This window comes from Bubalus kerabau, chromosome 5, assembly GCF_029407905.1.
Source record: "Bubalus kerabau isolate K-KA32 ecotype Philippines breed swamp buffalo chromosome 5, PCC_UOA_SB_1v2, whole genome shotgun sequence".
In the NCBI taxonomy this organism is placed as follows: domain Eukaryota; kingdom Metazoa; phylum Chordata; class Mammalia; order Artiodactyla; family Bovidae; genus Bubalus; species Bubalus kerabau.
The window spans coordinates 24,813,469-24,826,420 of record NC_073628.1 but is presented as its reverse complement, the minus strand read 5'-3'; the positions used below and the strand labels follow the sequence as shown (position 1 = coordinate 24,826,420).

At 35.8% G+C, this 12,952-nt stretch overlaps 1 protein-coding gene across 1 annotated transcript; it reads left to right on the top strand.

Moving 5' to 3' along the window:
* The first annotated feature begins 10,890 nt into the window (after positions 1–10,890).
* LOC129653753 (olfactory receptor 8G1-like) lies at positions 10,891–11,852 on the top strand. Its single transcript, XM_055583448.1, has one exon. It carries the CDS (start codon positions 10,917–10,919, stop codon positions 11,850–11,852), a length of 936 nt encoding a protein of 311 aa, XP_055439423.1. The 5' UTR covers positions 10,891–10,916.
* Positions 11,853–12,952: the final 1,100 nt, after the last annotated feature.

Below are 12,952 nucleotides of genomic sequence, written 5' to 3'. Positions count from 1 at the left end.
ATAGACTCAATGCCATAGTGTCATATCAGAAATATGTCTTTGGTTTGCTGAGATATTCAATGCTTTCATTTTATTGTTCAAATTTTTGGAAAATCAGAATCATTTTCTCATATAATACCTTTCCCAAATTCTCTCTGGGCCACTTCCATTGAACCTGTGTTACAGTGACTATGTATGGAGAAATAACAAGAATAAAGTCAGAGAGTCTTAAGAATTAAAGAAGTTCCAGTTTGACTTAAAAAAATACAAACAACAACAACTATGATGATCATCATAAAATAATAACATACATGATTGAGATAGTATAAAATATCAAGCTCAAAGCCCAGCACTTTAAAGTAGATAACTTCATTTAATATTTACAGGTTTCTCTCAGAGCAAGCCCTAGTACTCTTTTACTTTGAAATCTGAATAAACTGACACTTACTTAGTTTCAGTAAATGTATAAGTTCCCAAACATAATAAATGACAAGAGTCTAGAATGTCTGGCTCCAGAATCTGTGATTTTACTCAAAGTGATATATTGGCCTCAAGTAATCATGGGTAAGTCTAAGGCCTTCCCAGTAATTTTCTTCTGCACATTAATCTACAGTTCCTTATAACACTGTGTCATTTTCTTCTTTCTCTCCAATCTTAGTATCATTTTTGTTTCATTTGATATAATGAAAATAATCAAAATATTTCAAACATGTAATAATCAAATGGAAAAAGAAATCAGTTGGAGAGTTACTGCAGAATCTTATGATAGAAACTCACTAAAGAGATTCAAATTTTCATGCTCAACACCAACAATTTTTATTAAAGCGGCCCAACACATTTTTATCTTTATATGAGTAATACTGTATTATTTATGGAAAAACTACTCATAGTAGCCAAAAAAGCCATAATTTATAAATAATTGCCATTCCACATCAGTTTTATCTTGGAAGCATTTCTTCTTTCCCCTTATATGATTCCTTATTTGCTTCTGGGCATTTTGCCAACTGGTTACTATAAATCTGGGTCTTCCCTGGTGCCTCAGTGGCAAAGAATCTGCCTGGCAATGCAGGACAAGTGAGTCCGATCCCTGGGTCAGGAAGATCCCTTGGAGAAAGAAATGGTAACCCACTCCAATATTCTAACCTGGGAAACTCCATGGACAGAGGAGCCTGGTGGGCTATAGTCTCTGGGTGTCAAAAAAGAGTCGGACATGGCTCAGAGACTAAGCAACAACTATAAATTCTCATGAAATTCTAAACACTCAGCTCTCTTGTGTCTCTTCTCAGTTCAAAACATTTACTCATTAATAACAGGTCAATGTTCTTTGGAAAGTGTTTAACCTTACTCACCTGTAGTGTCTAATTATGTAACAAAAACACATATAACATAATATTATTTACCACCCTTGTATCCCATTATCCAGTAACTCATTGGTGTCAGACATTCATTTTCCAAGTGCTCTCATATTATTTGACTTAATTTTAATCAGTATTTTAAAAGAAGATAAATGGCTACAATTAAAACTCCTATCCTTCCAATTAAATTTAATTTAGAAAAATGATTCAAATAAAACCTCCTATCTCAGGCATGATTCCTACTCTGCTATATATATATTCTAGATATGTATAAATATGTTCTTTCAGCCTGTGCAATCTTGATTCCATAACCTGGAAGCACAATCTTAAGAACTGATGCTTTTTTTTTTAATTTTATTTTATTTTTAAACTTTACAAAATTGTATTAGTTTTGCCAAATATCAAAATGAATCACCACAGGTATACATGTGCTCCCCATCTGCCATGTTGGAGAAGATTCTTAAGAATCCTCTGGACTGCAAGGAGATCAAACCAGTCAATCCTAAAGGAAATCAACCCTGAATATTCATTGGGAGGACTGATGCTGAAACTGAAGCTCCAGTACTTTGGCCACCTGATGCAAAGAGCTCAGCTATTAGAAAGACCCTGAAGCTGGGAACGACTGAAGCCAGAAGGAGAAGAGGACTACAGAGGATGAGATGGTTGGATGGCATCACTGATTCAATGCACATGAGTTTGATGTGCTATCTCAGAGCACAAGCTCTGAGAAATGGGGAAGGACAGGGAAGCCTGGAGTGCTATAGTCCATGGGGTCACAAAGAGCTGGACATGACTGAGCAACTGAACAACAACAACATATCAGAACATATACCCTATTAGAACTGAAAGAATGGCGTCTATGGGTATCCTAACTTTTTAGGATGTACAGTCATAGGAAAAATATCTGTTTTTACTTTTTGTTTACATCTTTTCTGTGTCTGACCTTTTGTTGTTGTTGTTCAGTCACTCAGTCATGTCTGACTCTTTGTGATCTCAGGAACTGGAGCACTCCAGGCTTCCCTGTCCTCCACTATCTCCTGGGGCTTACTCAAACTCATTTCCACTGAGTCAGTGATGCCATCCAACCACCTCGTCTTCTGTTGTCCCCTCCTTTTTCTCCTTTGTTCAATCTTTCCCAGCATCAGGGTCTTTTCCAATGAGTTAGCTCTTCACATCAGGTGGCCAAAGTATTGGAGCTTCAGCTTCAACATCAATCCTTCTAATGAATATTCAGGATTTATTTCTTTTAGGATTAACTGGTTTGATCTCCTTGCAGTCCAAAGGACTCTCAAGTCTTTCCAACAACACAGTTCAAAAGTATCAATTCTTTGGAGCTCAGCCTTTATGGTCCAGCCAATACATGACTACTGGAAAAGCCAAAGCTTTGACTAGACAGACATTTGTCAGCAGAGTAATGTCTCTGCTTTTTAATATGCTATCTAGGTTGGTCACAGCTTTTCTTCCAAGGAGTAAACGTCTTTTAAATTTGTAGCTACAAGCATCATCTGCAGTGATTTTGGACTCTACTGTTTCTGATTTTGGAGTCTACTGTTTCTGTTTCTTCCCATCTATTTGCCATGAAGTGATGGGACCAGATGTCATGATCTTAGTTTTTTGAATGTTGAGTTTTAAGTCAGCTTTTCACTGTCCTCTTTCACCTTCATCAAGAGGCTCTTTAGTTCCTCTTCTCTTTCTGTCATAAAGCTGGTGTCATCTGCATATCTGAGATTATTGATATTTCTCCCGGCCACCTTGGCTCCACCTTGTGCTTCATCCAGCCAGGCATTTTGCATGATGTACTCTGCATACAAGTTAATAAGCAGGGTGATAATATACAGCCTTGACCTTTACCAAACTCCAAAATCTCTTTCTCACTTTTTTTATTCAGCACACTGAAGTAACTGTAAATCCTTGTCTGCTAACCTGTAAGGTGGCATTCCAGACACACATATTGCCCTTCAAACATCCCAGAATCCTGCAGCCACAGCAAATCCAGTGCTAAGGAAACCTTTTATTTGGGGGGCACCTTGCTTAAATCTGAAAGAACTCTAGGGAAATTATTCAAAACAAGAGATATTCTACCCTTCATTTTTCCAAGAGGTCCATAGACGAGCAGTGACAAGATCTGAGAGATTTTATTTAAAATGCATAATATCGAGCCATTTATGAGACTTACTGTCACAAACCACTTTTGATCAAGACCCTTAGGTTATTCCTGTGCACATTAAAGGTTTAGAAGTTTTCAAAAAATACTGTTATCTTACATTATACTCTTAATTTTTTTAATTTTATTTTATTTTTAAATTGTACAATATTGTATTGGTTTTGCCAAATATCGAAATGAATCTGCCACAGGTATACACGTGTTCCCCATCCTGAACCCTCCTCCCCCCTCCCTCCCCATACCATCCGTCTGGGTCGTCCCAGTGCACCAGCCCCAAGCATCCAGTATCGTGCATCAAACATGGACTGGCGACTCGTTTCATATACTCTTAAATTTTTGACTTTATTGACATAGGGAGTACCCTGGGTATTGAAATAATAATAAAATAAACTCCCTTGTTAACTTGAAATGAGTATCCAAAATTGAGAAACATTAATGCATGCAAAATGGCAACCCACTCCAGTGTTCTTGCCTGGAGAATCCCAGGGACAGGGGAGCCTGGTGGGCTGCCGTCTGTGGGGTCGCGTAGAGTCAGACACGACTGAAGCGACTTAGCAGCAGCAGCAGCAGCAATGCATGCAAGCGTAAACTGGTAATAATAATTGAACTGATATATTTAACTATATTTTATAGTATTTCTCCTCACTTGAGTGCCCAATTTACTTTGATTCAGTTAAACCTGATATTATTTTCCATTTTCTGATTTTGGAACAAAAAATTAAAATATACAAGAAAATTCAAAAATAGAAGGAATATGAAAACAGAAGGAATAAGAAACAAAGGTGCCTAATAAAATGTTTCTTTATATATAGCAACTAGAATTTTTAATAGTAAGGACCTCAAAAAACCAAATATAACATAAATATTCTGAATTCTTACCCAAAAACTTAAATCCAATTTTATATAGGTTTGACTTTTGAATCAATATTGATATTTCCTATTTACAATTAAATGTATTTTTATACAAGCTTAATTAATTTACTTCATTATTTTAAAATCTATTGTCCTATTAACATTAAGATAACTTGTCAGGATATTTTCCAGGTGGTGCTAGTGGTAAAGAACCAGACTGCCAATACAGGAGACATATGAGATGCAGGTTCAATCCCTGGGTCAGGAAGATCTCCTGGAGGAGGGCATGGCAACCCACTCCAGTATTCTTGCCTGGAGACTGCCAGGGACAGAGAAGCCTGGCAGGCTACAGTTCATGGAATCTCAAAAGAGTTAGACACGATTGAAGTGACTTAGCACTCATGCATGCAACTTGTCAAGATGAGCCATGATCCTCTAAAACCTTTTATTCACAGAGTGGACTGGGAACCAGTAGCATTGGCAAGGAGCTTGTAAGAGATGAAGAATCTCAAAATCTCAAATACTCCTCGGAATCACTGGAAAAGGATCTGCATTAAAAAAAAGTCCCCAGGTGATCCTGTGAATAAATCTTTATCACTAACTGAGGAGTTCAGGATTGACAAACAATCGCTCTTGAAGGAAAAAACTGGGGACATGTCAACTGGGAACATGTTAACTGCAATTGCTTCTTTTTCAAGAGCTTGTCTCCTGACAAATGAAAATCCTTGGAGAGTATTTGACTCCATGTTATTTATTGATTGGCATAGCTAAATCCAGAACACACCTTCGTAGCACAGTGATCACAACCGCTCAGGGGAGAACTGAGAAAGGTGCAGATGTTTGCTACCTTGAAGCTGAAAAAACACACACTGAAGACATAGAATTGGAGATGCTGACCTGTGATGCAGATCAGCTTCAAAAGCGGCTCTGAGACCAGCGTTGTCCCTGTCCTCTCAGCACTGAAGACAGCAGAATGCTGGATACCTATCACTCCCAACACTCACACTAGTACTATTCTTCCCTAAGAGCATGTTTCCAACGAGATTTAGCATTGTGGTTTCCAGAAGAAAAAAGGTGTGTTGATTTTACTTTTTCTTTTTGAGACTTTAATTACGAAAGTAATAACCATTGGCATTTAGGCAAATATTCCACAATACAGTCATTCATATAATTATCAATTTATTCATAGCATATTTTTAACTTGCTATGATGTGCCAGATGTAGGCTGCTTACTGAGCAGAGGAGAATAAGTCTGATTTGTTCATCATCTGATTTATACAGCAAGCTGCAGTCTGAAAACATGCTATTTAGAAATGGAAGATTCTTGAGCATGTAGTAAGAAAGTCTAACCAATTTCAAGGAATTGGAGGTTTTCATGATGACATTAATTGTAAATGAGATTAGAAAAGAAAAAAAAATATTTAGCAGACAATAGAGATAATGAGGTTGGTAAGACTACTTTTTTCATGTGAAATAATGAAAACATGAGTAAATAAAAATCTAGATAAGTTGAGAGAATTTGACTTATTCTAGAAAAAGAAAATTTTCTGAATATGAATGTAAGTTTCTGAAACTGAAAGGAGCCAGATACAAATTGATTCTGGAAAGTGGCAAGAGGTGGTGTAGATATTCATACTTTGTCTTAAAAGCCATGAAAAACATCCTTTCCTTAACGTCCCTGAGTGGTTCATCATCTGATTTATGGTTGAGTGTATTCAATGATCAAGAATTGCCATTTCTAAGAACCCCAATTTTTAGAATATTTTCCCTTGTATATAGTGAAGGGTATATGCATTGGAAGGACTGATGCTGAAGCTGAAACTCCAATACTTTGGCTACCTGATGTGAAGATCTGACTCCTTTAAAAAGACCCTGATGCTGGGAAAGATTGAGGACAGGAGGAGAAGGGGACCACAGAGGATGAGATGGTTGGATGGCATCACCAACTCAATGGACACGGGTTTGGGTGAACTCCAGGAGTTGGTGATGGACAAGGGATGCTTGGCGTGCTGCGGTTCATGGGGTCACAAAGAGCTGGACATGACTGAGTGACTGAATTGATTTTCTTTGATCCTTCAAATGTCGTACATAAGATGTCTTTCTTCCCTTTAGATTTCCTTGAGAAGTTGTTGCTTAGTTGATAAGTCCTGTCCAACTCTTTGTGACCCCATGGACTGCAGTATGCCAGCCTTCCCTGTCTTTCACTATCTCTTGGAGCTTACTCAAATTCATGTCCATTGAGTTGGTGCTGCTATCTAACCATCTCATCCTCTGCTCCTTTTCCTTTTGCTTTCAACCTTTCCCAGCATCGGGGTCTTTTTCCAATGAGTCAGCTCTTCTTCACAGGTGGCCAAACTACTGGAGTTTTGGCTTCAGCATCAGTCCTTCCAATGAATACTCAGGGTTGATTTCTTGATCTCCCTTGAGATATATCTGCTAAGATATATAGATAGATAGATCTGTTAAGTATCCCATTACCCTCACATATTTTCTAAGTTCTTCACAGTTTTTATTTGCCTTTTATCTTGTTGATGTCTCTCCTTAAAAAGAATTTCTGTAACTCCAAACTCCAGATATAATTTAAGTGTAGCACAGTGCTTCCTAACCTAATTGCACACATAGAAAATGGTAATATTGTGTGAAGTGACAGGTTAGGGATCAGGCTGCATACGGCCAGTGGTGACCAACTTAACACATGAGGAAGTAGGTTCATCCGCACTTCCAGATATGTTAACAACCCAAGACCTTCGCACCCATATGACGATTTGTGGCCTTGTAGTTCCATGGAACTAGTTTTAGAAAGCTATATTATTGGGGTTACTACTGATCATACTCTAGATATTGTGTTTCTACAAGTGTAATCTGAAACTAATTTATTAACCATCCACTTACTTTGTGGGTTTTATTGTGAGTTAATAATGAATTGACACCTTATTCTTTTCAGGTGAATTGCACCCAAAGGTATAACCAGTATACAAAGAATTGGGTTTTTTTTAATCTAAATTTTAAACATAACAACTCTTCACTTTGCTAAATTTCAGTTTATTTGTTTTAAGTGTTTTTAGTGTCTCTATTCACATTTCCAGTTATTGTCCTTCCTCAGGGTCTAGGTTGTGGGAACTTCAGCAGTTTTGTTGACCACAGAGTGTGTACTACACCGGAAGGGACTGGCAATCTTCAAGCGCAAGCTTCACTGAGAAAAGAAAAATTTCACAGAGAGAGTTTGAGCCCCAACTGGTCTTTTCTACCTTTACTCCTTCTTATCCCCTTTAAAATTCAAATACTGAAAAGCCAGTAAAAAGTATTTTATCATTTTTAATGCTTAGTAATCCCATCTCATATTTTGATAAAAGACTTAACCCTGCTTAAGTGGCCATGCTACTTAATTGGCATTGCTATACACATCCAATTCTTAATTTTTCTAGTATATCTAATCTATCTATATATGATAGGGAAATCTCTATCTTTAATTGATTCTTATGTAAGTAGGGTATAATAACTTGTTTCAAAAGAAATATAATATTCAGACTCTCAGAGGTAGATCCTATGGACATTGTGTCAGGACTAATAAATAACAGAAAACATTTTGAAATAAAAATTCCAAGATATTCAGTTCCCTAGCTCTGAATCCATTAGATATATGCAAATTTGCATGCCCCTCTGAGTTTTCACTCTAATTTTTGCATATTATGCTACTTTATGATGAATATTAGGCCACCTTAATATCATCTTTAATTTTATGATATTAGTAACTATGTCTGTAGTTTTCATACTCTAGAATAGACCTTGCTTTGTGGTAAAATGCTGTCTCATGAATTTTTGCTAAAATATTGATAAGAGAAAGAAGGACGAAGGAGCATAAGAAGGATAAAAGGGAGGAAAGGAAAGAAAGGAGGAAAAGAAACCAGAAGATAAAAGAAAAAATAGGAGAGAAAAAACAGAATGTTTCAAATGCTCCACCTAAAACATGCCACTACACTGACTTTGTGTCTTCTAATTCAGTAGTTCCCAAACCTGGCTAATCATCAGAATTACAATGGCAGTTTTATTGGCTTTTTGTTTTAAATTACTTTATTAAAAGTTCAGATCTTTTAAAATCCTCAAGGATTCTGAATCCCTAATTTTGATGTTAAGTTAGGACATGTGTAATAAAAATTTCTCCAGATGAGTTGAGAGAATTTGGAGAGCTGATGAATAAAAACTTTTGAGAATGTTTTTAAAGATAAAGAAGAAACTTCTTTATCTTTAAAAACGTATACCTGTGGCGGATTCATTTTGATATTTGGCAAAACTAATACAATTATGTAAAGTTTAAAAATAAAATAAAATTTAAAAAAAAAGGAAATAAGAAGAAACTAAGAAGAGATATTTTTTAGTATAAGTATCAAATATTACAGTAAAATTTAAGCAGTGGTACTGCTTATGCAATAAAATAGAATTTCAATAAAATATTGAAGGTTGTTAACTCTGGAAGTACCAAGAGTCTGTGAATTATTTTGAGCTGTAAAAGTAATCTTTAGGAGAAGAAATAGAAGCAAAAATTGTTTACCAGTGATCTTCTGCAAATAGTAACATCCCAGAGCAAAAGAGTATAAGGACAATGATTCAGGAAATTTTGTTCTTAATTATAATCATGTTTACATTTTTATAGTCATTATTTTTGCAGATACTTTAAGCTCTCTAGGTGACTCTGATGATCAAACCATATTGGAGATCCTTGAATTAACAGACACTCTGTGTTCAGATATGTTCTTCTATATCTGACTGAAAAGTGACCAGCCCACAGAACTCCATCATACCCACAATAACATCATAAGAGCCAGCGACACTTGGCTGTGTGAAGTGAAGGTAAGTTAAGTCTCTATCATGTTCGCATTGAGAAACTAAAATAGTGTCCTCACTGTAAAATTCCTCTGACTTGAGATAGGTTGGAATCTAGAAAGAGAGTCATTTTCTGATGGTATATGCATATTTTAAACGAACCCAGATACAGGGAGGAAGGAATATAGGCATGAAGGCCAGACAGTAACATGTTAGACGTGCAGTTGTTTCCCATTATGGTTTAGTTTCATTTTCATTTCTCTGGTGAATAAGGATTTCAGTATCTTTTTAGGTTCTTGTTAATCATTCTCTTATCGTCATCTGTGATATATCTGTTCACATAGTTCCCTTATTTTTAATTTGTTTGTCTTCATGTTATTGTCTTTTCAATATTATTTTTCATACTCTCAGTAACAGGCCATAGTGCTTTTAATATTCTAATAATGTATTTTGAGGAATAGTTTTTAATTTGAATAAAAAGAATTTATCAATATTGTTTGGTTATATTGGTTATATTATTTGGTTATATTGGTTAGTATGTGTGTGTGTTCTTTCTAACAAATTCTTAGACTAGTCCAATATTTTATATATTCTTTAGTGTTTTCTCACAAAATTTGCTTAATCTTCATGCCTAGATTTAAGATTCATTTCAATTTTATTTTTATTTAGCTGTGAAGTAGAACAATTTAGATTTTTTCTTTTTAATTTGTATTCAAGTAGAAATTTTGCTATTTTATTCCTACCCATATGTAATTAAAATCTGTTTACTGCTTAACAGAATAGGGGACTGCATTTCTGATTCTATATCCCCTAATTTTATGACTAGTTTTCATACCCTTTTAGTTAATGAAAGATGAAAAAGAAAAAGTTTAACCATTATAAGTGCTCTTTCTGTATTTTGAAGTGTGTAATTATCCTCTATTTTCCAAATAATAGCATGGTATAATAACAATAAAAACAGCTATTTTTATTATTACCAATTTCAGACTGCTAATGTTTTCTAATTAGACAATGAGATTATTTTACTATTCAAAGATTATCAAGTAGTAATTGATGAGTCAGTAGATGAACACAGATTCTTGCACTTTAACTCACAAGCACAATTCATATATCTTTTCTTAAAGCATTTAGTCCACAAACATGCCAACAGTGGACTAGTTTGTAGTGAATGTGAATTTTGTTTGTGCTGTTTTATTTCAAAAAAACATTAAAAAGTGAAGATTTTTACATAGAAACCCATGTTTTATTATTATCAGAAAAAAATAATTACCAAATATGTTTTGATGTGTCTCTTTTCTCCTCTGATAGAAATTCTAGTTAATAAACGGTTCTGCATTTACATGAGATTTGCTCACTCCAGGTTGATGCTCAACCAGCTTCTGTCATTTTTAATAGGTCCTCTAAGATTTCAAATTTGCATACCCCAATTGGGAAAAAAAGTGCTTAAAATAAGTGAAAGTTTGAATTAAGGAACAGCCATTCAAATAGGTAAAATGATCACTATTATGGCTGAAAGATGTGTAAGTGAAATAGCTTAATATATTTTCTGTTAAGCTGTAAAAACATTTTATTAAGAAAATGTTGTTTAGAAAACTTATGCAGAGTTTAAACTTTTCATAGAAACCAAGGAAATATTCAAACAGTTAACCTTCTATGTGAGATAACTTTAATAAACAAACCATAAAAAAAGACATGTCTTCAAAGCTGTCCCTTTTTCTCTCTCCTTCAAAAACTTCCCAGATAAAATGGCAAAAGGAAATCACTCCTCAGTGACTGAGTTTATCCTCACTGGACTAACAGAACAGCCACAACTCCAGCTGCCCCTTTTCCTCCTCTTCCTAGGAATCTATGTGGTCACGGTGGTGGGGAACCTGGGCATGATCACACTGATTGGGCTCAGTTCTCACCTGCACACCCCCATGTACTATTTCCTCAGTAGCTTGTCCTTCATTGACCTCTGTCATTCCACTGTCATTACCCCCAAAATGCTGGTGAACTTTGTGACAGAGAAGAACATCATCTCCTACTATGAATGCATAACTCAGCTTTACTTCTTCCTCCTTTTTGCTATCTCTGAGTGTTACATGTTGGCTGCAATGGCATATGACCGCTATGTTGCCATCTGCAGCCCCTTGTTGTATAATATTACCATGTCCCATCAAGCCTGTTTCTCCCTCATTTGTGGAGTGTATGTGATGGGACTGGTATGTGCATTCTCTCACACAGGCTGCATGCTTAGGGTTCATTTCTGCAAAGTCAATGTGATCAACCATTATTTCTGTGATCTTCTGCCCCTCCTAAAGCTCTCCTGCTCTACCATCTATGTCAACAAATTACTGGTCCTATGTTTTGGTTCACTTAACATCTTTGCCCCCATCCTGACCATCCTCAGCTCCTACATCTTCATCATTTCCAGCATCCTCCACATTCGTTCCACGGAGGGCAGATCCAAAGCCTTCAGCACATGCAGCTCCCACATCTCAGCTGTCACTATTTTCTATGGATCTGCAGCATTCATGTACCTGCAGCCATCATCTGTGAGCTCCATGGACCAAGGGAAAGTGTCCTCTGTGTTTTATACTATTATTGTGCCCATGCTTAATCCCCTGATCTATAGCCTCAGGAATAAAGATGTCAATGTTGCCCTGAAGAAAATGCTTGACAGAAGAATATTTTTGTGACCAGACATAACATGAGCATGATATTTTAGGTCTAGTCATTGCTTGTTACACTGTATGAATGTATGGTTCTCTTACGTCAAAATCCTTACCAGTGCTTAATCTGAGCTAAGAACCCCTCCATGCTTTGTACCATTGCTCAAACCTGTGTGCTCCTACTGTGCCATTTATTGTTTTGGGTGTGTACTTGCCGGCTTATTGTCCAAAATGCACTGTGCTGTAATGTTCAAGAAGGTTATCCCCATGCGTGTATTTCACTGCTGTGTCTGCAGGACCTAAGAGAGTTCCTGGCATTAGAAAGACCTTGATAATTTTCTTATTTCCCTTTTAAAAATATTTATGGCAAGCCATATATATCTCATAATGTCATTATCCATTACTTTCTCTAATAGCTACATATGACTTTCGAAAGTTAAAATCCATTAAATTTATGTTTGAAGAGTTCTTCAAAGATGTGCAATAAAACTGATGACATCCTAAATTATTTCTATACAAAAATTTAGAAGCATGAACTTGACTAACTTCAGTATCAAACCCCAATACAGGTAAGATAACTTGTGAACACCTGATTTTTTAAGTCATTAAATAAAGTCAACAACCCAAAATCCTTGAGCCAAAACTCTTGGTTTTCAAGCATGCAGCATACACGTGTTAAAAAATAATATGTATATTTGTTATCTGATGGGTCAACATAGCAAATCTGGAGATACAGTGGTATCTGGAACTTGATTACTCCAGCCTCGATTACCAGGGTTTCCCATACCTAGACTAAAATAGAACTTCACCTATATTGACACTGAGAAAATTCTTAGTATGTAAAATTATACCACATGCAAATTATAGTTCAAAAAATTTAATTTCAAGATAAAGAGAAAATATGATAACCTCTATTGTTTCAGTCAGAGTTGTGGATCTTCCTAGATTGCCACCTTGAACCAGAACATAATTTTTTATTATGCTATACATTAAGCAAAAAACATCTAGTAAATTTTTTCACATTAAGTGACAGATCTCTATGTTATTCCTCAATATTTCTTTTATTTATAGAGTTAGATAAAGTCATTAACTAATTGTACCTAGAAGGAACTTTTCCTGGGGTTATG

What these genes read in the sequence shown, in the direction of transcription:
- LOC129653753 (XM_055583448.1), top strand. Translation starts at nt 10,917, where the DNA reads ATGGCAAAAGGAAATCACTCCTCAGTGACTGAGTTTATCCTCACTGGA.